This window comes from Nannospalax galili, unplaced genomic scaffold, assembly GCF_000622305.1.
Source record: "Nannospalax galili isolate Female #2095 unplaced genomic scaffold, S.galili_v1.0 scaffold663, whole genome shotgun sequence".
NCBI classification, from domain to species: Eukaryota; Metazoa; Chordata; class Mammalia; order Rodentia; family Spalacidae; genus Nannospalax; species Nannospalax galili.
In genome coordinates this window covers 6,199,874-6,227,588 of record NW_008351881.1, presented here as the reverse complement: position 1 = coordinate 6,227,588, position 27,715 = coordinate 6,199,874, and the positions used below count along the sequence as shown (strand labels likewise).

At 38.2% G+C, this 27,715-nt stretch overlaps 1 protein-coding gene and 1 pseudogene across 17 annotated transcripts in view; one reads left to right on the top strand and one right to left on the bottom strand.

Annotated features, from left to right (window-relative positions):
- Mpdz (multiple PDZ domain crumbs cell polarity complex component) overlaps positions 1-27,715 on the top strand; it is a 218,880-nt gene that overhangs the window by 104,216 nt on the left and 86,949 nt on the right. For 11 of the 17 annotated variants that reach the window (XM_029553938.1, XM_029553937.1, XM_029553934.1 and 8 more), the window contains 9 exons: positions 143-178; positions 726-797; positions 3,935-4,044; positions 8,479-8,625; positions 9,413-9,577; positions 11,775-11,963; positions 18,966-19,175; positions 21,592-21,708; positions 24,125-24,292. In XM_029553938.1, the coding sequence (XP_029409798.1) occupies positions 143-178; positions 726-797; positions 3,935-4,044; positions 8,479-8,625; positions 9,413-9,577; positions 11,775-11,963; positions 18,966-19,175; positions 21,592-21,708; positions 24,125-24,292 (1,214 nt within the window). The remainder of the gene's footprint in view (positions 1-142; positions 179-725; positions 798-3,934; positions 4,045-8,478; positions 8,626-9,412; positions 9,578-11,774; positions 11,964-18,965; positions 19,176-21,591; positions 21,709-24,124; positions 24,293-27,715) is intronic. The other 6 variants (XM_029553935.1, XM_029553949.1, XM_029553948.1 and 3 more) reach the window with 3 other exon arrangements.
- On the bottom strand, positions 5,071-5,246 carry LOC115066914 (annotated as a pseudogene).

The following is a 27,715-nucleotide window of genomic DNA, read 5'->3' as shown; positions in this document are numbered from 1 at the left end:
TTGTCTCTTTAGGGGGATGCGGTTCTCCTTGATATTTTAAAATATCTGTGTGTGTGCACGTGGGGCATGTGTGCCATGGCACCTGTGGAGGTCAGAGTACAACTCTGATGTCAGTCCTTCCCTTCTTCCTTGTTTGATGCAGGCTCTCACTGCATATGCCCAAGCTGTCAGTCTTCTGGTGAGTCTCCTCTCAACCACCTCCCATCTCACCATAGGACCCTGGGAGTATACACCTGTGCTGCTGGGCCGTGTTTCCCATGGATTCTGGGGATTCGAACTCAGGTCTTCATGCTTTACCCACTGAGCCATCTCCCCAGCCCCTGCTCAAATTTTTATATGACACACTGACAGCTCATTCCCAGTCTTTATTTGAAGAATCTATCTGAATTCTAGAAGTGTCATTCACAGAGCCAGGGAGATGACTCCCTTGCTAAAGCACTGACTGCACACGCATGAGGACTTGGGTTCAATCCCCAGCACTCACATAAAAGCTGGGTGTAGTGCACATGCTTAGAATCATTGTCACCACCAGGCGACAAGGAGGCAAGTCTCAGGAATATCCTTGTCTACTCACAGAAAGATTTCTGAATACATGTGGTTACTGTGGGGTTTGTCTCCTCAAAATAGACTCTAGTCAGGAGTTCAAATAAATGAACTGGGTTAGAAAAATTCAAGTGCTTTGATTATATTACAGATATAACTATTAAAATATTTTTATCTTTAAGAAAATAATGAAAAAGATGAAGATTCTTTATCTTTGAGGAGAAATACCAGCATATTACCAATTGAAGAAGAAGGTAAACACTTAGAGCTAGGATATGATGTTCTATATGTTTTTAGCCAAATATTTTTGCAAGTGAAATTAAGCCTTTTTGATACACTGTCTTTAATATACTGATATACTATTAATAGATATGTTACTAAAACCCATAAGAAAACTGATGTTCGTAAGTCCCTATTCAGGTATGACTAATTGATGTGGTAGATTAAAATAATTCACTTATCGTTGCTGAATCAGTGTGTTCTTTCACATTTGCAGACACACACATATACACATATAGGCACACAGACACACACAGACACATATACATGCACATACACATGCATATAAGCACACAGGCACACAGACATGCACACAGATAGACACACAGACACATATACATGCACACACACACACATAGGTACACAGGCACATGGATAGACACACATATACACAAACACACAGACACACATATAGGCACACAGACAGACAGACACACACACACACACACACACACACACACCCCAGAACTACTCTTGAGGTACTTAGGTATGCAGTTTTCATTGAGTCCCTCCACTTATTTATAGCTGATAGGTCTCTACCTAACTGTGAAAGAATAATAATATTATAAACTATTTAAAAGTAAATAAGGAGGCCCTTTAAAATATTTCAGGAATTAAAGTATCTAATTTTTGTTATGATTTTCTGAGGCAGAGTCTTGTTATGTAGCCCAGACTGTCCTTGAATTAAGGACCTGCCAGCCTCAGGTTCCAAGTGTTGGATTACATGCATACCCTACTTCTGCCTGAAATTATTTAGTTTTGGGAGGCTGATAATGACTTTTCAAATTCCTAGAGTTCTAAGTTTTGTTTTGGTTTTGTTGTTGTTTGTTTGTGTTTTTGAGACAGGGCCTCCCTGTAGCCCCTGTGGCCTGGAACTCACTATGTAGACCAGGCTGACCACCATCTCACAGAGATCTGGCTACCTCTGCTGGGATTAAAGGCATGTGCTGCCAGACCAGGCACAAGTTAGAAGCTTTAATTTTGGAAAGGAACTCTAAAGAGAAGTTATTAAGCCTCTCTAAGAATTCTTTTTTGCACCAAATTTACTAGGGTCCCTTAAACTGTTTTAACATCATTTGTGTCTGGACTTTGTTGCCTCCTCCAATCTCACGGGCCTCCTACTTCCCTGACCTGTCCGGTTGCTGGGGACCTTTGTTGACTGACACCCACTAAACGTGTTGAAGACTGGTCCCATCCTGTAGTATGAATTTTGTTCTCTGGCAAGTAATCATACAGATGCCTCTTTAATGTTATCTATGGCTTCATTATTGCGTTCCTTTTTCTGTTGAAAGTTTTAATTTACTTTTATTATTTAAAGGCATATTTGTGTGTATGATATCCTGGAGGGAAAATGTGTAGTGTTCATACATATTAATTACATTCTGCCATTTTTACACTGATTGGTAAAGAAATTAGTTAAGCTACAGTGAATAGCAAGGGTAGGGAAGGATAAAAATATTTAGGACAGGAAGCTTGAAATGGTAAGTGAAGATGGATACGAGGGCCTATCTTGTAGGCTCATCTATTTTGCTCTGGAGAAGGCAGCTAATGAGAAATTTGCATATGTGTGTGGGAGGATAGCTGGGGAGGGGGGGGCTCCAGACTTGCAGTCAGGAGACCCAGAATCTTTTTATAAACAAAATGAAATAAAAACTTGTAAATGATTCTGATGCACCTGCTCTGGCCGTCATACTGAGACAGTGGGATGTCAGTGGCCCGCCACAGAAAGGTGACTCACTGTGCACTGCAGATGAGTCTCTTCATTTCTCTGATGTCAGGGGACAGGATTCATGCGTTTCTGCTTTTATTTTTTAATGCCTGAAAGCAGTCTTGGGGAAGCTGCGAGGTACGTATGGTCTGGCCCCTTGTGCAACCATAAGTTGGTTAGATGACTATGAATCTCAGACTGTTTCCCTCAGTAGCTCATAGGTTCTCCAGATTTTTGATTCATGATTCCACATTGCGTTGCTGTAGAACTGGGAAAACACAAAGGAATGATCCAAGGTGAATGAAGGGACTCTAAAATGACCTTTGCCCCCCAATCAGGTTAAAAGGTTCTTTGTAAGCCCTGCTTGCTGCTTAGTTATCCTTCACATAACTAGATTTAATTTTGATGAGAAGACAGTTACTTGTGGGCATAGTTTCCAGTCTTTGTTTCATTTTCCAGAGCTAGCGATTGAAGTCAGGACCTTGCACTTGATTGCTGAAACTACCTGCTCTCCTACAGTTTTTGAAAATAATTCAGTTATGTCTTGTTTCTCAAGACAAAAACAAAATCATTAGGTAGGGCATAATGAATCTGTATTCCTGGGAGAGAGGAGGCAACTAGTGAGAAATTGACTTTGTGAATAATCTTTAAAATTGGAATTTGAATGCTGAATGGGTCATTAAAATTAATTTAGAAACTATGGCCAAATAGAAATTTTTTTTTTAAGAAAATCTTTAGAAGTACTGTGATGATGTTAGAAATATTTGTAGGGCTGTGGCTTAGTGGAACGAGAGAGAGAGAGAGAGAGAGAGAGAGAGAGAGAGATCAGTTTCATGTTTTAGCATTTTCCATTCAGCATTGCTTGTCCCTTGGGTTGGTTTCCCTTTTGAGTTCCCTTTGGCTAACTAGTGGGATTCTGATGACAGGCTTTATCTTCATACACAATCGCATACTCTTACTATATTTCCTCATTATCACGGAGTTCTATATGTTATTTATTAATTTCCTTTGTTTGTGTTTGTGAAATGATAGCATAGCACTTTTTTCTCCTGACAAAGTTTTTGTGACGGTAGTGTCACCAGAAGATCAGTCAGTGTGCCCGAGAGCCACCCCGTGTTCTTATTCTTTAATAAGGACAGTTAGATGATACATAGGTATCTTAATAGAGAATCTAACGTTTAAAAGGTATCCTTTGAAAAGGAATAGTACTGTGTATGCAATCACTGCTCTAAATTAAATTACTTAATAAAATTTATTGAAATCTAATAAAATATTTGTATCCTATGTATTGGGTGAAGAGTCTCTCGGGACAGTCATACTTTCCGTTCAGTCTTCTTGTGTAGGACGTCTGTCTATGGAGAGTTCTGTGTGCTGTCACTAACTTCAGTGCTTTGGCTATTTCAGGGTATCCATTGCTGTTAACTGAGTTAGAGGATGCAGAAGACATACGGCAACAAGAGGCTGCCCTGTTGACTAAGTGGCAGAGGACAATGGGAGTTAACTATGAAGTAGTGGTAGGTTGGCTTATTCATCCTAATTTCCCAACTTTTAAAACATTTTATTTATTATTTTTATTTTATGTATATGAGTGTATTGTTTGCATGTGTGTGTAGATGCACATTTGTCAACAGCATTGGATCCCCTGGAACTGGAGTTATGGACAGGATGGTTCTTAACTACCATATGGCTCCTGGGAATCGAACTCAGGTCCTCTGCAAGAGCAGCCAGTGCTCTTAACCACTGAGCCATCTCTCCAGCCCCCTAATTTCCTAACTCTTTTTGAGCAAGAAATTCATGGTGATAATAAAGATAATCATTAGAATCCTGGAGAAATATCAATTGCTCTGAGCTTTTCAGAGGATGTAAATTGCTAATCCATTTATTTATTTATTTATTTATTTATTTATTTATTTATTTATTCATTTATTTATTTTGGTCTTTTTGAGACAGGGTCTCCCTGTAGCCCCAGCTGTCCTGGAACTTACTGTGTAGACCAGGCTGGCCTTGAACTCACAGAGATCCACCTGCCTCTGCCTCCCGAGTGCTGGGGCTAAAGGCGTGTGCCACCACGCCTGGCTGCTAATCCATTTATTAAAAACAGATCAGAGATGGTTAATAGTAGCTATGGAACTGAAGTAAAGGGTTTGCAAGTGTTAGAAGTCATGTTTCATCATAGTTTAATATTCCTGGTAGTGATATAAGTCATACAGACACAAGAAACATTTCCTTATTCTTAAACCTTTCAATTTAGAAGGAGCAGTTTACAAGATAAAACGCATCATGACCTGTGAGAGAACTGTATGGACTCTTTCCTCCTCTTGCCTTCTTTTTTTTTTTAAATTGTTTGAGATGTTTGAGACAAGGTCTCCTGTAGCCCAGGCTGGCTACAAACTCTATGAAGCCTAAGGTAACCTTTAACTCCTGATCTCCCTACCTCCTCCCAAATGTTGGCATTTCAGGTGTGCACCATGCTGGACTCCCTTACCTTCTTTATCATTCTTATGTATTTGTGTGTGTGTGTGTGTGTGTGTGTGTGTGTGTGTGTGTGTATCATTCCTGCAGGTGGTACAGTATAACGTCTGTTCATGAGTAGACAGAGCAAGGTCCTATTTCACCTCCCATTCTGAAAGTCCATTTTAAACAGAGGACACATCAGATATTAGACTGATAAGAGCAGATACTACACTTGACCTTAGCTAAAAAGCTGATAAACCCTGTATTTATCTTCTTTAGTAGAGCATCTATACATACTTTTTCCCCATCAGTTATGCCATGGAGATATTTTGCTTATTAAGAGTTTGTATATCCAGCTAAGCCGGCCTGATTTGCTATTCTAAAAAGTGTAACAAAGTTGGCACAAATTACTGAATTTCAAGGATTTTAAAAACAAAAATAAAATGCCACATGGGATAGAATTTTCCATATTGGTTACTTCTATACCTCTGAACTAGAAGAGATAAAAGTGAACAGGTATTGTATAATATTAACAGGTAACACTTCACTGCTAAGCATTATTCTCAGTTTTTTAAAGAAATATTTTAATTATTATTTTTATTTTATGTGTATGCGTGTATTACCTGCATGCAGGCAAGCGCACCTGTGTCCTGCAATGCCCGTGGAGGACAGAAGAGACTGTCGGATCCTCTGGACCTGGAGTTACGGACAGTTGTTAGCTGCCATGTGGGTGCTGGGATTCAAACCCAGGTCTTCTGCAAGAACAGTCAGTGTTCTTAACTGCTGAGCCATCTCTCCAGCCCCCTCAATTTTTATTTAATTTTCATGACTATTTTTTGAATCTCAAGATGATTAACTGTCAAATAAGAAGGCATAGTATAGTTCTTGCCACTTTAAATCAAACTGAGGGAGAATACAGTATGTTCCAGCTCAGCAGTGGCTCACAAGCATGTCCTTTTGTGGGCAGGACTAACAGAGCTGTCATTCATAAGAGGTACCAGGTCTTTTGGTGGTGATTGAATAATGAAGAGGACCCTTAGCTAGTCATTTTGTCTTAGATCAGAACTGAAGCTGAACGTTTTTTTTCTTTAAAGTATTTTAATTGAATATTTGCAGATTTTATATAAAACATGTTAATCATCTTTATATCCTATCCCCGATCTCTGCACCTGCCCATAACCCCCCCCACACACACACAGACAGGATTTCATGCATTCTGTCATTTATGTTAAGGCCTATTGAGTCAAATTTGCGTATCTAGAGGACCCTGGGTGCAAGTTCATCCACTGGTGTCTGGTCAGCCTATCTATAGTCACTCCCTGAAAGATCAGCTCTTCTTCACCCAACAGTAATCAGCTGCCAATAGGTCTTTTCTATGCTAGGTTTTAGTCTGCTTGAGTATGCATGGGTCTTGTGCATGCTGACAACATTGCTGTAGATTCATATGAAAGAGGTTCCAGGAGCCTGTAGGATTCTGTTTCCATATGGTCATGCACCTCCCCCCGGCTCTTAGAATCTTTCTCCTCCCACTTCTGAAATGGTCCCTGAGCCCTGGGTGAGTGGAGTTTAATATAGCAGTCCTGCCCAAGGTCCCATGCTCTGCAGACACTTATTTTCTGTGCTTTGGCTATTTGTGGCCTTTTGTGTTCATTGCCCTCTGTTGCATGAGGGAGTTTTGTTGATGAGAGTTGAGAGACACATTAATATTCTCTTTATCCTTGTTCCACTATGTTCCATGAGCCTTAGGTGTAGAGGTTCCATTGTAGATGTGTCACTTAGGGTGGGCATCTCACAGACACTTATTCTCTGTGCATGACCAGTTGTTGGACTTTGTAATAATCTCCTTATGTTGCAAAAGAAACTTCTTTGATGAGTGGTGACTGGTATACTTGTCTGTAAATATAAGGATCCATATGTAGCATGTAGTAAGAAATTACATTTGTCTAGGGATATGACAGCCTTAGTGTTTTCTCTAGGATCTATGACCTCTCCAGCCATGTGTATTTGGCTGTGGGAGGCAATCAAGGGCTGTGTCAATAGCCTGTAATTTGGGGAGTTTCTTGGACTACCCTGCCCAACAACTCAGAGGAGGTTTCTCCTGTCTTGCACTGTTTTTTTTGTTATATAGCCTTCAGTTATACACATGGGCACATGTAGAGATACTGTATGTATAATTTTTTGGTAGGCTTTTGGACTAAGACTGAACTAAATGCCTTTTGTGTGTCTGCTATTAGGGTATCACTCCCAATAATCTATTAAGATCAGAAATATGACAGGAGACAGAGCCAACTTCTTTGTGATCCTTGATCAAAGGTAAAGGAGACGTAGCTCCAGTTTCACATGCCTCCGTTGTAGTTGTGCAGTGTTAATGAAATCATGCAGGGAGTGGTGTGACTTTATCAATGGGGTCTAGGAGGCCTCTCAGGGGAAGTGAGCTCCAGATTGGGTTTTCAGGGGAGAGAACGCACCCAGCATTACACTTCAAAATCAGTGATTTTGCTTCTGATACTGACCTTGCATCACATGTCATTAGGATTTGAAATAACTTTTTTTGGTAAATATATTTATTTGGCTGGCGACAGGTAGTATATGTGTCCCATAACATACATGTGGAGGTCAGAGGGACCACTCGAGGAAATCAGTTCTCTTCAATTTTATGACTTCTGTAATTATTATTGTTACATATATAGGTATGCATGTGTTTAGACTGACCACTTGGGATTAAAATTTTTTTTCTGATTTATTTTTATCTTATCTGTTTGAGAATTTTACCTGCCTGTATGTAACTGCACAATGTGTGTGCAATGCCTGCAGAGGCCAGAAGAGAACATCTTTTCTCCTGGAACTGGAGTTATGGACAGTTGTTAGCTGCCTGTTGTGTTGGGAGCCTTACCTAGGTCCTCTGAGAACAGCCAGTGCTCCTAGCCTCTGAGCCACTTCTCTAGCTCCTGAGATTAAAGACTTTTATTGTCTGTCAGTACTGCCTCAGGTCAGGAGGGTGGGTCTGGTTTCAGACTGCTGAAGTTCAAAGCCCTTTCTACCTGTGTGACTCTGCTTAAGGTAATCTCTCTGAACCTCATTTCCCTAATGAGGGAAACATAGACTATGTACCTGCTAATGACAAGCAGATGAGATAATGTATGAAAGAGGATCAGCACAGTACTGGGCTCATAGCTGCACGTCTAAGTGTGCGTGTTTTCTGTGCTGTCAGTTGTGCTTAGGTCTTTAGTGGGTTTTGCCAGCCTCCCATTTACTCTAACTAATCCCCTGTGAATGTTGAGATGGTCCTGGGTGCTTCCTTTTGCCTTTGTTGGTTCCTGGAACCACTACACATCAGTAGTTTTGCCTGACAGTACTCCTTAACCTAGCAGCTTACAGAAATTTTTTTTAAAGCTTTTTGCTAGAAAGTTGACTATTTTGGGGGTGAACTTAAAATGCCTGAATAAGCAGAAAAGAGGAAGCATGTTAGAGCGTGGTGGCTTTTCTCCTCCTAGGTGGCCCAGGTGAGCAAGTTTAGTGAGAGCAGCGGACTGGGGATAAGCCTGGAAGCTGCAGGTGGACATCACTTCATCCGCTCTGTTCTGCCAGAGGGTCCTGTGGGGCACTGTGGGAAGCTCTTCAGTGGAGATGAGCTGTTAGAGGTAAGGAACTGTTTCTCTTCCTGCACCTGAATCTGATCGAAAGGCCTCTGGTGACTTAGTGTGACCAACAGCCAAGAAGATCACCCCCAAAGCAGAAATGCTCAGCCTGTGGGCACCGAACTTCAGACCTAACTCTACACTTTGCAGTTGTTTGTTCTGTTCTGCTGTTCTGTGCTGTTTTAAGAATATGAAAACTTTCTTTGAGAAAGATTTAAACATGCATTCAGTTTTTAGGCTAGACAGTACCTTTGCATGTTTTCATAGAGAGAACGGAGACAGAGAGGCATTTCTTCCTTTTCCTCCCTCACTCGTTTCTTATCATCTTGTCAGGTAACTACAGACTTGCTTCTCTGCACTCCATCAATGTTTTAAATGCAGAAATAAGAAAAAAGATAGACATTTTCTTTGTTCCCTGTTTTAAAGTCATTCTAGCACACTAATATGCCATTCCCAGTGTTTTATTAGTAAATTATATTAAATGATAATTCTTTACAGCCTTTTGTCCTCCGTCCTTCATGAATATCTTCATTGCCACTCTCTTCCTGTACTCTTACACTGGCCAGTTAGACCTAGAGGGAAGCCCAGGCTTTTCCTTTGAGTGTTTGAGAAGCTGAAGTTACCACCAAGCTCTGAACTTGGGTCAGATGACTTTAGATTTCGCTCACACGGGTCTAACTGCAGCTCTGGGCACAACAGAGCCATGAGCATCACCGCAGTAAAATTTGTGGTTTTAGAAAAGCATATGTATTGTGAAATGTTTCTGTAGACTGTGTATGTTTTTCTACAGGTGAATGGCATAAATTTGCTTGGGGAAAGTCATCAAGATGTGGTCAATATTTTAAAAGAATTGCCTATAGATGTGACAATGGTGTGCTGTCGTCGAACTGTGCCACCTGCCACCCCATCAGAATTTGATAGTCTGGACTTCAGTGATATTGAGCTAACAGAAAAGGTATTAGATTTGCATATAGAAGACTAATCTGAATATACGATGAATAGTGGTAAAATATTACATTTTTTTCTTTCTTTTGATATTTGACATTCTCACATAGCCTATGGCTTATAGAACAGAACTAGAAATCAAATACGCCTGGATTTGAATCAAATTTGTTGCTTACTCCAAACTGTGACTTTGGTCAAGTCACCTTAGGTTTCTGGAACTCAGTTTTTGTTTTTGTAAACTATAGGTTACCATGATGCCTATGTCACAGAGAGTTGCTCTGTGGGGTAGAGTAGTAATATTAGGTATTATTGTACATTGTATAGTTGTGCAATTTACTTGCAATATTTCTACTAAATAGTTATATCATCTTAATTGGCAAAAACTGAAGGATGTAAATTATATATAATTTGTAAGCATATAGCAAAAGATACTTTTATATACCCACCCATCTGTGACAAGTATATAGTCCCTATTTGGTGCATAGCTAAAATCTGGATGGACATATCATTTCAGTGTGTACAGTAATCTATTTGTGTATTCTAGTATGAGAATGCAGGTCACAGCATTTTATAGTCCTTAATACAAACTCTTACTCATACCCATTTCTCTTGAACTTAAGTTATTTATCATGAGTTCTTTTCATTTAATTTTATTAGAGTCAAATAATTTTCTGTGCTGTCCAATTTCAAAATGCTTGGTTATGCTCTTCCATTTAGATCAAAATTTCAAACACCTGAGCTAATAGGAATTTTGGAGGATTCACAGTACCTAGAGTTAGGAGCTACTCAAATGTAGGGACTTCATTTACATTATGATGAAGGAATTAGTACAATGGAATAATATTGGATCAGAAAAAAATAAGATATATAGTTTAGTATTTAGTATTCCCATGGGTGATTATAAATGGGTAAAACAAGAAACATCATTCTAAACTGTGCCACTCAAAGGCTACACCATGTATATGCATGCACATATTCATGTGGTATAAGGAGAGTGATTGCAGTAAAGCGGGTGGAAGAGATTTGCATCCATAGTCCTAGGCAGTGCATTATAAAATTAAAAGCAAAGACAGCACAAGAACTGGATTTTTATCCTGATAAACATATCTTCCTTAAATTTGATATGTTCATACAGATGAATGAATTTGGATTAATTATGTTCACTTTACTTGCTTTTATTGAAAGAAACTAACATCTGAATGCCAGTTTCTCTGTCAGTTATTTCATATATAAACCTTGGAGTGGTGTGCTATGGAGATCCTTGGGTAATGACAACCTGACACTTCACATCCACTGTAGCTGAGAGAGGGTCTAAAATGCTCTGAGAGCTTGTTCCTTCAGGGTTCTCCTGGAACTGTGCTCTTCAACAAAGGCCTTCCTGCCTCTTTTATTGAAACTGTACACCAGCATGAAATGGTAAAGGGAAAAAAAAATGGATACTTATCAGAAAGGTTTTCCCTGCCTGACCCCCCACTGACCTAGAACATACATACATGCACAAACAGATGCTATCAATTTAATTCCATCTATTGTTCGCAGCATAAATGGGATAATTATCTCCTTACTTCCAATGAATATCCACTTTCTGCAGTGCTTGATATGTAAAACGTACCACACACACATGCACGCATGCACGCACACATGCATGCATTACAGTGCACACACATATACATTCATACATTGTTCTGGGTCATGGCAAGGAAGGTTCATGAGGGATTAAGGTTATATGTTAGGTCACAAAAGGAGCCAAGACCTAGCAAGGTTCTTTACATTATGAATAAGCTGAGATAGTGTTAAATGATTTCAACATAAGATTAACTTTTGGTTCCGAGGTTAGGAACCAGTCATTCATCCAGAGCTTGTCCACATTACCTCATTTAATCCTCAGAGATTTCTATGAAATGAGCAGCTGTGAGGCCCATGTTATGAATATTGCTTAAGGTAACACTGATAAATCAAACTTTGAGACCCAGTAACCTGATTTCAAATCTGATGTCTTGGCACTGTTTTGATTAGTTTGTTAGTGAATTAATCACATGTAAATCACAGCATTTTCCAGCCCCATTTGCACATAAAGCAAACTTAGCTGTGGTTTATTTGAGACTGTCTTGTTCTACGTAGGAACGGGAGCTCTTCCTTTTCCTTACAACGTTGGTGTGTGTGTCATACTACTCCCTCTGATAAAAGATCTCTGACCTGTTATCCAGCCTCATATAGATCTGGGTGAGTTCATCGGTTCCTCAGAGACGGAGGATCCCATGCTGGCGATGATGCCTGAGGTGGGTCAGAATGCAGAGGAGGTTCAAGCTCCATTGGCCATGTGGGAGGCTGGCGTTCAGTGCATAGAACTGGGCAAAGGGAGCAGAGGCCTGGGCTTCAGCATTTTAGATTATCAGGTAAATATGTCCAGTTTTTACTAATTGTTAAAAGGATGCCATATGTTAAAACTGTATTGTTACTAGCAGATAACAAGAAAATAACATGTTAGACTCAAATATAATATTTTCTTATTCTAATTTATCTTTCAGAAAAAACAGTGTGATTCATCAGTTATCATAAAAGGTTTTTTTAGCACTGGTTTCATTGAATTATTTACAATTCAGCTCTTGAATTTGAGGAGCATACAGAACCGATTTTAGGACTAGCATAAAAATACAGTGTTTATCTTTTTTTATAATTTGAAAGTCTGTTTTTATTTTCATGTTTTTAGTTGACAGCTTATGTTTTAATGGTAATTCAGAGTATTAAGTAGTTCTTCCTGAGACAGCCTGAGAGTGCCTGCTCTGGCCCACACTAGGTGTAGGGTCTGAGGCCTCAGTAGACCGCCTGACAGTGCCTGGATCCGGCTTCCCATTAGGGAACTTCCAAAATTGTGCTCCGAGTACCACAAGTAGGGAACAAACGTTAGAAGGAAGCCTGAGTCTACTTGACTGGAGGCTGACTTGGGCCTCTGTTGGAGCTCCTGAATAGCTGATCTGAAGCCATCAGTTCCCTCCAAAATGAAACCCTAGAGAGCCTGAATCCTAGACCAACCAGCTCTATATACCCAATAAAAAAAAAACAGATAAGGCACACCAATAATGCAAACAAAAGCAAACTTCAACTCAGCAAAAGAAGTTTTGACTTTCATACCAGAATCACAAACAACAAAAGAAATCTGCATGCCAAAAGCACAAGGAAAAACAATAAAATGGAAAACCAAAGCAGCGTGTTTCCACCAAACTCCACCGGTCCTGTAGAAGAGTTCGGCAAGGAGAACCTCCTATAGATAACCCGGGACACAGAATTTAAAAGAACAGTCATAAACATGACCAAGGAATTCAATGAATTTAAAGAACACATGAATAAACAAATCAAAGAGCTAAAAGAAGATAGGGATGAACTCCTGACTGAATTCACAAAAGAGATAGAAACATTGAAGAAAACTCAGACTGAAATGAAGAAGGAAATGAAACACTCAATGAGCCAACTTGAACAACAGGAGACTGCTTCAATGCTACAATGAATGAAGTGGAAAACAGAGTATCAACATTGGAGGATAAAGTTAAAGAATTAGATCACTCAAGCAAAGATTGTGTACATTTTTTTGAAAAAATCACAGAAATGGAATATGCAGGAGATGTGGGATACCATGAAAAGATCAAATCAATGTATCATAGGCATAGAGAAAGGAGAAGAATTTCAGGATAATGGTATTGACCAGATCTTAAACAGGATTGTAGAAGAGAATTTCCCCAAAATAAGGAAAGACATCCCCATACAAATACAAGAAGAACATAGAACACCAAACAGACAGGACCAGAAAAGAAACTCCCCACCTCACATCATAGTAAAAACACTAAACCTACAGAACAAAGAGAGAACACTGAAAGCTGCAAAAGAAAAACAACAACTTTCATATAAAGGAAAACCCATCAGGATTACAGCTGACTTATCAGTACAAACTATAAAAGCCCGAAGAGCCTGGACCAAGGTATTTCCAGTTCCAAATTACCATAGATGCCATCCCAGAATACTTTACCCAGTAAAAATGTCTATTATAGCTAAAGGGAAAGAAAAATCTTCCATGACACGAATAGCCTGAAAGAATACATGTCCACAAAACCAGCCCTTCAAAGAATACTTAAAGCAATACACAGATTGGAGAAAGGAAAAACTACACCCCAAGGGCAACAGAAAGAAACTAAATGAAGGTATAATTGTAGAAACACAAAATTAGACAAAGAATGCAAACAGTAACCAAAATGATGGCAACCAATACCCATCTTTCAATAATAACTTTAAATATCAGTGGACTGAACAATCAGTCAAAAGACACAGGCTAGTTGAATGGATTAAGAAAAAAAAATCCATCTTTTTGTTGTCTTCTAGAGACCCATCTGACCTTCAAGGACAAAGACTACCTTAAAGTGAAAGGTTAGAAAAGAATATTTCAAGCAAATGGCACTGAGAAACAGGCAGGGATTGCAATTCTAATATCCGACAAAATAGACTTAAAACTAAAACTAGTCAGAAGAGCTAAAGAGGGTTACTTCATTCTGACCAAAGGAACAATTAACCAAGAAGATATTACAGTCCTGAACACACCAAACTCTAGTGCACCCAAATTCATAAAAACAGTACTATAGGACTTTAAGACACAGATTAACCCCAACTCAGTAATAGTAGGTGACTTCAATACCCCACTGTCTCTATTAGACAGGTCAACTGGACAAAGAATGAACAGAGAGATGTCTGAATTAAATGATACCATACATCAAATTGACCTAACAGACATCTTCTGAATATTCCACCCAAGCACCAAAGAATGCACTTCTATTCAGCACCCCATGGAAATTTCCCCCAAATCGACTACATGCTGGGGCACAAAACAAACCTCAACAAATAACAAATTGAAATAATTCCATGCATTCTATGACCACAATGCAATAAAGCTTAAAATCAACACTGGAAGAAACCCTAGAAACTATATGAACTCATGGGGATTAAACAACAGATTCCTAAATGATGAGTGGGTCAAAGGAGAAATTAAGAAGGAAATAAAAGAATTCCTGGAATTCAATGAAAAGGACAATACAACACAACAAAACCTCTGGGACACTAAAAGCAGTCCTAAGAGAGGTTTGTAGCTCTAAGTGCCTACATTAAAAAAACAGAAAGCACAAATAAATGACATAACATATCAGCTCAAGACTCTGGAAAGGTGAGAACAAATTAAACCCAAACCCAGAAGAAGAGAAGAAATAACAAAAATCATAGCAGAAATTAATGAAATAGAAACAAAGAAAACAATACAAGAATCAATGAATCTAAGAGCTGGTTCTTTGCAAAGCTAAACAAGACAGACAGACCCTTAGCCCAGTTAACCAAAAGAAAGAAAGAGCAAATCCAAATCAACAGAGGCAGATATGAAAGGGGAAACATCACAACAGACATCTAAAAGATCCAGAACATTATAAGGGAATACTTTAAAAACCTATACTCTACTAAATTTGAAAACCTAAAAGAAATGGATGGGTATTTAAAATCATGGGACCCACCAAAGATAAACCAAGAAGTTTAAACAGAACCATAACATATAAGAAAATCAAAACAGTAATAAAAACCTCCCAACTAAAAAAAGCCCATTCCCAGATGTAATTGCAACAGAATTTTACCAGACATTTAAAGAAAATCTACAACCAATACTTCTTAAAGTATTCAAAAAGATAGAAACAGAGGGCGAATTCCTAAATTTCTTCTATGAAGCCATCATCACTCTAATACCAAAACCAGGTAAAGACACAACCGAAAAAGAAAATTTTAGACCAGTATCCTTAATGAACACACATGCAAAAATTCTCAACAAAATACTTGCAAAATGTATACAGGCACACATCAAAAAGATCATTCACCATGAACAAGTAGACTTTGTTCCAGAGATGCAGGGATAGTTCAATATACACATGTCAATAACTCATCAATTATGTAAACGGATTCAAAGAAAAAAACCACATCATCACCTCAATAGATGCAGAAAAGGCTTTTGACAAAAATCAGCATGCATTCATGATAAAAGTTCTAAAGGGAATTGAACTGGAGGGAGTATAATTCAACATAATTTAAGCTATATACAAAAAACCCCACAGCCAACATCATTCTAAATGGAAAAAAAACACAAAAAACTGGAAGCATTCCCATTAAAATCAAGAACCAGAAAAGGATGCCCACTATCTCCACTCCTTTTCAATATAGTGCTTGAAACTCTTGCTAGAGCAGTAAGACAGGAGAATGAAATTAAAGGAGTACTAATTGGAAAAGAAGAGGTCAAGTTATCCCTTTTTGAAGATGATAGGATACTATACCCAAGAGATCCCAAAAATTCCACCAGAAACTTCCTAGAACTGATCAACACTTTCAGTGAAGTGGTAGGTTACAAAATTAATCCACATAAATCAGTAGCTTTTCTATACCATAACAAGCAATTTGAGAAAGGGTACAGGGAAACCTTCCCATTCACAATAGCTGCAAAAAAAAAAAAAAAAAAAAAATCTCAGAATTAACCTGACCAAAGATATCAAAGATCTCTACAATGAAAGTTTTAAATCTTTAAAGAAATGACACCAGGAGATGGAAGGACCTCCCATGCTCATGGATCGGAAGAAATAATATTGTGAAAATGACCATCCTACCAAAAGTGATATATAGATTCAATGTAATCCCAATCAAAATTCCTGTGACTTACTTCACAGAGAAAAAAAAAAATTTCTTAAATTTCTATGGAAGCACAAAAGGCCCTGGACAGCCAAAGCAACCCTGAGCACAAAGAGCAACGCTTGGGGCATTACTCTACCAGATCTCAAAGTATACTACAGAGCTATAGTCATAAAGACAGCATAGTACTGGCACAAAAATAGACACATAGATCAATGGAACATCATTGAAGACCCAAACCTGAGTACACACAATTTTAGCCACCTGATATTTGACAAAGGTGCCAAGAACACAAAGTGGAGGAAATACAGCATCTTCAACACATGGTGCTGGCAAAACTGGATCTCTACCTGTAGAATGAAACTAGATCCTTGTCTTCCACCTTGCACAAAAGTTGACTCCAAATGGATCATAGACCTCAAAGTGAAACTCAAAACTCTGAAACTATTAGAGATTGGCAGTAACCTACAAGATACAGGTGTAGGAAAGAACTTTCTAAATTGGATACCAGTTGCTCAGGAATTAAGATCAACAATCAACAAGTGGAGCTTCATTAAATTTAAAAACTTCTGTAAAGCAGAAGAAACAATCAAGAAAGTAATATATAAACCCAGACTGAGAAATAAATCTTCACCACTGACACATCTGACAGAGGGTTAATATTCAGAATATATAAAGAACTCAAAAACAAACAAGAAAGAAAATTATCCAATTAAAAATTGGCTAAAGATCTACCAGTTCTTAAAGGAAGAAATAAAGGTGGTTAAGAAACATCTTAAAAAGTGTTCAACATCATTAGTAATTAAGGAAATTAAATCAAAACCACCTTTAGGTTTCACGTTATCCCAGTCAGACTGGCTAGGATCAAGAGAACAAATGATACCAAATGCTGGCAAGGATGTGGAGAAAGGGGAATGCTCATCCATTGCTGGTGGGATTGCAAATTCATGCAATCCCTGTGGAAAACAGTGTGGAGACCTCTTAAACTAAAAATGATCCTACCATATATGACCCTGTTATACCACTCCTTGGCATATACCCAAAGGACTCATCCTATTGCAGAGACATTTGTACAACCATGTTTGTTGCTGCTCTTTTCACAATAGCTAAGAGATGGAAGCAACCTAAGTGTCCCTCTCAGCTGATGAATGGTTAACAAAAATGTAGTATATTTACACAATGGAGTTCTACCCAGCTGTAAAGGAAGATGAAATAATGAAATTTTCAGGTAAATGGATGGATCTAGAAACTGTTATACTAAGTAACGCAGACTCAGAAAAACAAATGATGTATTTTCTCCCTCATTTGTGGATCCTAGCACTAAATCCTTATAATAGATGGAGTCATTTTCCCCTCCCACCTAATCAATTGGCCTTAACTGCACGTGGGGGAGGGCCTAAGAGTATATAAGTCATGAACACCATGGTGTACCTCTCGCCATTTTGTACAACCGTTGGGATGTCACAGAATCTATATTTGAGTGTGTACTTTTCCGTGCAGCTGTAATTGTGTGTGTGGGGGGGTATCCAATCTTCTGTAAATAAACCCCTAGCCTACATTCTGTTAACAGGTCCAAAAAACTACTTAGGATTTAAAAAAATAAAACGAACAGATCTAGTCTAAACCTTCATTATTGCGCCAAAGTTGACCCCATGTTGGCAAATCCTTTGGTCTTTGACTGCTTATTCCTCCTTTTACCCCCTTAAATTTCATTGTATGTATATTTTTATGTAACCTGCTTCAAGTTATTTCTGGAAAAATGTGTTAAAAATTGCCTCTCAGTGGAATAATATAAATACTCTAAAATTAAAAAAAATTTCTTTTATATAATATGAACAATGAATTTTTAGTTGGATTCATTATAAAATCTAACACTCCAGTCATTTTACTAAGTTTATCACTGTTTTTAAATTGGTCCAAGGCAGCCTGCACCCTTCGCTGAAATATTTTCTGCTAGGCAAATGAGGAGATGCTAGCCCCGGTCTGGAAGAACACGGCTGCTGCTCCTAATAGTTTTGAAGCAAGCTATCTCAGATGCCTCCAGGGCCTGTTAACACTGAGTGGCAAATGCTGCAAGGCTTCATTTGGTATTTCTTCCTTTCAAAAGTCAGGTCCTATGTCAGTATGTGAACATCTGACAACATCCAGCTTTACAGATGCTATTACTATTAATGCCCTTGACATTCATCCTCAAGTGACAATTTACAAAAATTGACAGATTATCCAAAACTCAAATTCCATCTTGAAGTTATCTACCATTTATTTAAAAAATTATGTGTTTGACTGTATTGCCTGCATGTATAGAAGTGCACCTGTGTCATGCAATGCCTGCAGTGGTCAGAAGAGGGCATCAGATCCCCTGGAACTGTAGTTAGTGACAGTTGTTAGCTGCCATGTGGGTGCTGGGACTTGAACCCCAGTTCTCTGCAAGAGCAGCCAGTGCTCTTAACTGCTGAGCCATCTTTAAAGGCTCCATATCTAGCATTTTTATGGAATCTCCTCAGCAAACGAGGATGCTGTTGTTTCAGATAAGGTCCTCTAATCTCTAAAGTGAAGTAGTAATAACTCTTGCCTAATAGTTATTAGAAATCTTGTATGAAATTTTTAACGAACTTGAAACTTTTAGCTTTTCACTACTGTTCAGAAGGGAGAACTTGTAAAACCTGTTTTTGATGAACCCGTTCTTTCCATCTTCTGGCTTTTAGGACCCCATTGATCCTGCAAGCACTGTGATAGTAATCCGTTCTTTGGTGCCTGGTGGCGTCGCTGAAAAAGATGGCCGACTTCTTCCTGGAGACCGCCTGATGTTTGTCAATGACATTAACTTGGAGAACAGCAGTCTTGAAGAGGCTGTGGAAGCTCTGAAGGGAGCGCCCTCGGGCACCGTGAGGATTGGGGTGGCCAAGCCTTTGCCTGTAAGAATTTGGATTCTGTGGATTTCTTTGTATATTTGCAAGCAAAATGGCTGGTTGGGCTTTTTTTTTTAAGTTTCAGTGTTCTCATAATTGAATTTTCATTCTGGGTACTTTTCCTAAGTATGGTTTTGACTGCATGAACAATGAATTAATTTTGACTCCTTCTTCTGGCCTCCACAGGCACAAACACTATATATATATACACACACACATATATATGTATATCTTTATTCTTTTGTGCTTTTTTTGAACCACTTTTATTTGAAAATAAGGGTATAATGTACCCCGAATCAGATACTGCTAAGAATTACAAATTCAAGTATTAAAATGCTACTAAAAATTAATAGCAATCTGGGTATGTTGGTGCAGGCCTTTGATCCCAGCACTTGGGAGGAAGAAGCAGTCAGCCTGGTCTACATAGTGAATTCCAGGCCAGCTGGGGCTACAGGGAGATCATTAACAATTAACACTAGAATCTATAATCTTAGTTGAATAAATTAGAAAATCTGACAGGTTGACCTAAGTTCTTGAATTATGTTACTATCAGAGCAGCAAACTAAGCTTTAAAGATGGGTTCATGAGTCTGTGAGTTTGCTTGCAGGGAGCAATTTCCAGGTTGTCTACCACACACAGTATTGGAATGCAAATGCCAGACAAAGCTGTGCATTTCACAGGTGCAGGGAGTGCAGCAGCCCTCTGCCCTGGATTGCAATTAAATGTTGGACACGTTGTCTCTGTTTGAGTTTTTCCAGTATATAAGCATAGTTTTAATGAAAGGGCACTAAATATTCTTTTCCTTAAGAAGATGCAAACACTTAAACATATTTGTATAAACAGCAATAAGAATTTGTTACTTTAGAGCAAAGAAAATTTTCAAATAGTAATATTTTAAAAAAAAATATGTATCTTAAGTGTCAGTTAAAATTATTCCATGTACCAGTTTTGTTCCAGGAACCTGTAAAAATATATTTATGAAAATATAAAGAGATGCCTGGAGGGAAAAATGAAGATTGAGGTGATCTAGCCTAAAGTACGGCCCGTGTTCTAGAACTTATAAGAAAATATCTATACAAGGGGGATATAGGAATGAAGATGGACCATTAAGGAAGCCTACGTTGTTGCAGCTGGACCACAGATTTAGTTCTGGTCTTTCTGTTAGACAAGAGACATGACAGACATGCCCCGGTAGATGCCTTTGCTGCTGTTAAGGAGAAAACATATCAGCTATTTAGAAGCAAAGACTCTTTCTAGCTAGTTCCAAAGTAAATTTCTTCCAATATAATATTTGATGATTCAAATTCAAATGGTGAGTATTTCTATTACTTAAAGTGAGGCCTAATAAATATTAAAAATATCTATTGGAAAATAAGAAGTAAGCTTTTCCTATAATCTGCATGGACTACTGATACGGAATGACATGTTATTTAATATTTATTCCTTCCTATTAGAGACTGGAATAAAAGTGTCAGGTTTATCAGCTAGTGTGACGAAGATTACACTATAGTAGTTCAGGCGTTTCATTTACACAGACTGCACACTTGTGCCATTTTTGTTTATTTGGTCCTATAAGCCATGTTGTATTAATGATTACGTATCTCCTGTGAATTTAGTTTCTAGTATCTTAAATTCTTCATGCAAGATTTTCTAATGGCTATCTAGCCAAAGGTGCTCTCCATTTCACTTTAGAGAGATTAGTGGGGTTCACCTGTAGTACTTACCACCAGTCCATGTCAGGTGAATTACATTCTTTAGCATGATGCTTGAAAAATAGCAGAAACTGATTCTTCTCTTTTTTTAGTATTTTATTTATTATTTTTATTTTATGTGTATGTGTGTATTGCCTGCATGTAGGTAAGTGCACCCGTGTTGTGCAATGCCTGCAGCCAGAAGAGGCTGTCAGAACCCCTGGAACTGGAGTTAGGACAGTTGTTAGTTGCCATGTGGTTGCTGGGATTTGAACCCGGGTCTTCTGCAAGAATAACCAGTGTTCTTAAACACTGAGCCATCCCTCCAGCCCGATTCTTCTTTCTAATGCTTTATTCATCTGCAGCATTAAAAGCCTTAATGCTTAAAAGTTGCCTTTCATTATTGGGCCTGGATATTTGGCAGAGTAAAATAACCAGATTAGTATTATATAAAAATTGTTGATTTTGATAGACATTTGTAAAAAAAAATGAGAAAAATAGTAGAGATTCTCATCTAACAGACTATGCTTATGCTAGAAAAATAGCCTCTCTGTCTTCTCAAAGAAAATGCTTGATATTAATGTGTCAATTTCATGCTTGTCATACTATTGTGAGGTCATGTTGTTATTTGAAAATGTCATTGTTTTTCTCCCTTCATGTTTTTTTCTCCTATTCTTACTTTCTGTTTTTCATTCTCTGTATTTCCCATAAACTTCACCTTTCACCTGCAGCTTTCTCCAGAAGAAGGTTATGTTTCTGCCAAGGAGGATACCTTTCTCTGCCCACCGCAGTCCTGCAAGGAGCCAGGGCTGCCTGACAAAGCCCTCTTCAGGGCCAGCTTGGCTCTGGTTAGTGGCCACATCTGATCAAGGGTTGTTTTTCAAATTCTTGTGTATCTTTGTCTTTGAAAATATTCTGACGCTAGGGCTCTGCTGCGTTTCTTGCTCCATGTGGTTAGAAGCTCAGTCTGCACACATTGCTTTAAACTGGAGCGTGAATTATGTCTTTGATACTATATATTACGGTAATACTAATTTGGGGGAGGTAATTCCTTTTGTTAATATTTTTAAATTTACGGTCTTGAAATAGCTATTTAGAAAGATTTAGTATATGAGGTAATTGTTTTGTTCTTTTTTTTTAATTTTTACAAAAACTTCATTGAGAATTTCATACATGCATATAAGGTGTTCTGATCAAATCCATGCCCACTCCTCCCTTCCAACATTGCCCCCTCTGAAGAGGTAACCCTAAAATCTTTTAAGGATTAGATACAAGCTCCCAAATACTCCTGACATTTTTGGCCTTGGAACAGAGTATGTTGCTAACAGGCCCAAGGACATTTTGATTTTTGAAGTAATTTTTTACTCTTTTCTCCAAGGGCATTATAATTAGTATGTTAGGAATTTGGGGGCTTTCTGTGGTGTTATACAATATCTAGTGATAGCAACTTCATTTTGAAAAATTACAGGACATGAAAGTGTCATTGTCTTTAAAGTCCACCAAGAAACAATATTCCTTCAGCCTGCTTAAATCTATGCCAATTAAAAACCTTAGTTCACCTTTATAAAATCTTAGTAATTTGTAATAGCCCAAAGTGTCCTCAGTTGTCCTTTTATAAATTATTTATTCTTTTTTTTTACTTTTTATGTTTATGATGTTTTGCCCTCATGTAGATAAGTGCACCCAATGCATGCAATGCCCACAGAGGCTAGAAGAGGGCATCACATCCCCTGGGACTGGAGTTAAGGATGGCTATTAGCTGCCATGTGGGTGCTGGGAACTGAACTTTGGGAGCAGCCAGTACTCTTAACTGCTGAGCTCTCATCTCTTCAATCTTTTTTTTAAATATTATTTATTATTTTTTTATGTGTATGTGTGTATTTCCTGCATGTACGTAAGTGCACCTGTGTTGTGCAATGCCCGCGGAGGTCAGAAGAGGCTGTCGGATCCCCTGGAACTGGAGTTACGGACAATTGTTAGCTGCCATGTGGGTGCTGGGATTCGAACTCAGGTCTTCTGCAAAAACAGTCAGTGTTCTTAACCGCTGAGCCATCGCTCTAGCCACCTCTCTTCAGTCTTTTTAATGAACTGTGTATCCCTGAAATGATCCCTCAGTTTCCTTGGTTCCTCATTTCATCTCTACAGTAATTGAGTTAATGGAGGTTTAGGCTCTCTAAGGTTTGAAGGCATTAGTGATAGGTATATAAGTTATTGGCTTATTCTTTTTTGCTATTACTTAGAAATATTTGCTTATTGTAATCTGACATAACGTTCAGCTAGCACTGTCTGTCTAGATATCACATACAAGCAGTTATTACCAAGATCATTGTGCATAATAGGTAACCTTCACATTATAGTGAATTTGAACATGGATTTAAATGTATTATCAGGTCTATGAAATATATTTCAAGAGAATCATTTTGAAATATTCCTATATATTTAACAGCTTTTTACCCTACTGTGGCCTGCTATAAAGTTAAAATGCTTATAATTTCCTTCAGTATGTCAACTGAAATCACAAAGGCTAAAACAGTTTATGAGATTCTAACATCAGAATAACCATAAAATTAATGGTAATATCAGAATGGGATTGTTTCTACCTATTTTGAGTTGTGTGTAAGTGAATTACACAAAAAGTATCAAATTCAACATGCTTGCTTCATTCTCCTGTGTCTGCCAGAGAAGACAGCAGTAGGAGTTGAGGTGTGGTGGGACTCTCTACCTGTCTATGAATTTTCTAGTGGAAGTTTATTTACATAAAGCTTACCATAAACAGTTCATAATTAGGCCACTTTGTTGTTAGTATGAGTTTAGCACACAGATTTTTCTTGCTGGTTTCTACAACTCATTCAAACAGATAATCACATAGCTGCCTTTTTGAATAATGGTTTATTTCTGTTGAATAGGAAAAGTGATGCTTCATTTTATCGTAAAATGTTGAGTTCATGTATACTGGAAAGTGTAAATATTTTCCATTTATGGAAGTACTCAGGCATAGAATTGATTAGTTTCTTTGTTAATCACTGCCTTTAGCTCTTTAATGGATTGACTTAGTCTCGGATGCCAGTGGCCCCTGCTGTAGGTGGGCAGTACAGCCCTCTGCTGTAGGTGGGCATTAGCCCAGCTTTCATGTTGAAGAGTGGGAAGATGGATACAGAAAACAGGATAGACAAAAAGACCGTGCCCCTTTGCCTTTTAGCTTCAAGTGGTAAGCGTGATATGTGTGATAAGGATAATAATTGGCTGGTCTTATTTTATCCCTAGGTAGATGCACCTGATCCTGAATCAGTAGAAGAATCAAGATTTGAGTCTCAGTACTCTCCTGATAATGACAGTGTCTACTCCACCCAAGCATCCATTTTATCTCATCATGGAAGTGCTTGTAGCGATGGTCTGAACTTTAGCTCCTCCCTTCCATCATCACCTCCCAAGGTACAATAGAAATGCCATTTCATTTTGAGAAACGTCAGTGTGTAACTTTTCAGAGGTCAGAGTTTCTGGGGAGCTGTAGGCATAATATGTTAATGATGTCAAGTCTTTCTAGTCATGAATTCACATCAGATTAGAGTGCAGTTTTGTTTATTATTGATTGGTAATCTTTCAGTCTGCTAGTGACTATTTAATTCTAATGTTTATGTGACAGACAAATGGAAGCAGAGGCTCACAGTTTTGATTAGGATTTTCCTATAAAAAATAAACATTCGATGAAATATATTTCTTTTGTTGTTATTTCAGAAAGGGTCTCCCTGTAGCCCCAGCTGGCCTGAACTTGCTGTGTAGACCAGGCTGGCCTCAATCTCACAGAGATAGATCCGCCTGCTTCTCTGAAATATATTTCTCATGCTGTGCTTTTAATAGTGTCTTTGGAAAAATTAGAACACCCACTTTATTTTTTAATGGTTTTAAACTGACTTTTAGGCAAAGTTGAATAGTAAAATATTTTTCACATCAATTTAACAATTGCTAGCTAATATAAACTTCATCCACTATGTAAAGTGATGCCAAAGCATACTTTACAAAAAGGTTACAGTGGAAGGCAAAGTATGTTTCAGTCAGTGGGTATGAATGGAGTGCTTGGTTGCTATTTGCCTTATCTGTGCTGTCTGTACTTTAACAGTAGGTTATTAGCACAAATGTCACAACTCTATTCATTTTCTTGGTGACATACCCTGCAGTGTTCAATAAGTAATATTTAAAAACTGATCCAAAATTGGAAGTGCAAACTGGTATGTTACAACATGTTTTAATTTGGATTGGCGATTGAATGCTTTTCCAAGCTAGCCTTGGGTTTTCACTAATCAGTGGCCTCTGCGCAGAGGCCACTGATATATATATATATATATATTCTGAAAGTTGATATTTAAAGGAAGTAAATTATGCATATATTTGTACTATGAGGATGTGTGCACATGTAGGTAGAGTAAAAATTAAAATTGATGGGCACAATACTCCCCAACTTCTGGAAAAGTTATCTTTGAAGGAAAGAAGGAAGCATGGGAATTTTGCTCTATCTGTAACATAGCCATTGTTCACGAAGAATGACTGAAGATGGAAAAGCATCTATTATCCAGGAGACTTGTTCCTGTGTGGATAGATTTTCCTTTCTATGTTGGAAATATACCATAATTGGACATGAAGATAAAGAGAACTGGACAGCACTTTTTCTCAAACATCAAACATTATATTTTCTGCATAAACTGAATTAAGTGGAAAAGGGTCTCATTCACGAATGAGTTACAAAGTGGGGTTTCTATAGGTCTGGCATAGTTTTCTTCTTTTACCGATTAACAACTGTCTCTGGCCAGAACATTTTCAAAGCATTTCTGTTATGTTTGAAGTACACCTGTTATCTTTGGAAATGACGCTGGGCCATCTCCTTCTGTTGGTTTGCAAGGCATCATCTTGAGCTGAGCAGCTGCTCCCCTTGTGTACACCTGAGGTCTCTGGCTGTGGCCTGCCTGGAATGTGTCCATATTTGCCGTCCTCGGGGCTGGAAGCTGGTCTCGTCATTGCCTCATCCATAGCATGGTGCCCTTCTGCCAGTGGGGCAGATTGCATTGTTTAATGTAGTAATTGTTACTTACAGGGCTTACACAGTCTGCATACTGAGAAGCATGTACTTTACAGGGAAAACCCTGACTAGATGTAGCAAAACATACTGACTTGCTGAAGTCTGTTTCCGTTTTCATTCCCTAAGCAGTTTTCTCTTTTGTTGAAGCAAAGTTTGGCAAATCGGACCAACTACCGAAATATTAAAACTACAAAACAACAAATAAGACCTTACTGAGGGTGTTTAAAATACGTTATGAAACTCCTATATGCTTTCAGTTTTCATGTAAACTAAGATAGTTCCTGCCTCATAGTGAAACAGTGCAACTCTGGTGGTTTTCTTTTGTGCTTGTGATTTTGCTTGTTTTTGTCTACCTTTGTAGTGCCCAGGTTTCTACTAGGAAAAAATTATGTAAATGAAAAAGCTATATATTCTTCCTTTTTCTTTGCACAAAATTCATATTAAGAGATTTGTTAAGGAATTCAGAATTGATGTCTTAATAAAACTGTAGGCTTACCTCAGAACTTTTTATTTAATAAAATGAAACCATTAGCAAATACGGTAATTTTGCATATGTGGTTCTAAACATTACATAATCATATAGTACATATGGATATTGAAGAAAGATGTTTCCATACTAATTTGAACGAATGGTGAACTAGAGCCTGAGAATCTCAGTGTTACCTCCGACTTTTGACTTTGGGTGAGGATTGGAAATGTACATATAATTAACCTAACTTACCTCTTTGATGGAAGGTCTTTCTACCTTGGTCAGGTATGTTACTGGGACTTATAAGAGCTGACCTTGGAGCATCACTTGCCCTTGGGGAAGCCTTGTACTTCAGAGCAGAGGTTAGGACTGACCAGCAGGTTAAGTTAAGCATCAAAGGCTGAAGCTGGAAACTGTTCTCCTGTCGACAGAAGTCTCCTCTCCTGGTGGGGAGGGGGTATATTACTCTTTGTTTTCACTCGCTATCACTCAAGAATTTAAATATATCCACTTCTATGACTTCTGACTTACAGAGGCAGGGCTGGGCATGGGGACAGTCTTACCATCTACGGGCGGTGAGCTTCAGGCACGGCAGGATTACATAGTGAAATACCGTCTCCAAATAGCCCCCCCCAATAAAGAGGAATGAAATGTGCATTTTAGAGTCGACATAGTTGTAACCCCTGAGCTTTGTTCCCTTCTTATTCCAAATTTTAATTTTTTGGCTTATTACCTGAAATGTTTATTCGGTTTTCCTTGGTGCCTCTAAAGACATGACAAAATACCGTAATAATTTCTTAATACGCTGATTAAATACTCAGCATAGTTTCTGAGAGAATTCCTGCTTTTGAAAAATATATATCAGCCTAAGAAACCAATTAGTAAAGATTTAATAGTTGTGTGTTGTGTTCTCTGTTCCTGATTGTCCATACCTGCATGATGCCGTCCTCTTTACATCCACACTCTCAGTCTGCCACCAGGGAGGGAACTGTAACTCGTGGTACAAGACCTTCATTCCTCACTGCTAATTCTACCAAGACATACTGTGCATTCTAGTATGGGTTGAATCTGTGTTTGTTAATATGGGATTGTTCTTGGCACTTTATATACCAACCAATGGGTTCCATTATCATAAAAAGCAATTTGCTGTATTCCTACAAATCTCTACTTTGTGTAATTCTCTAACATAAAATATTCTGCCTTCATATGAGCATCTGTTTCATAATGGGGCCTGGAGAGGTGGTTGAGATCAAAAACTTAATTGAATCACTCTAGTCAAAAGGATGAGGGTGATTATCAAAAAATTAGTGACAGA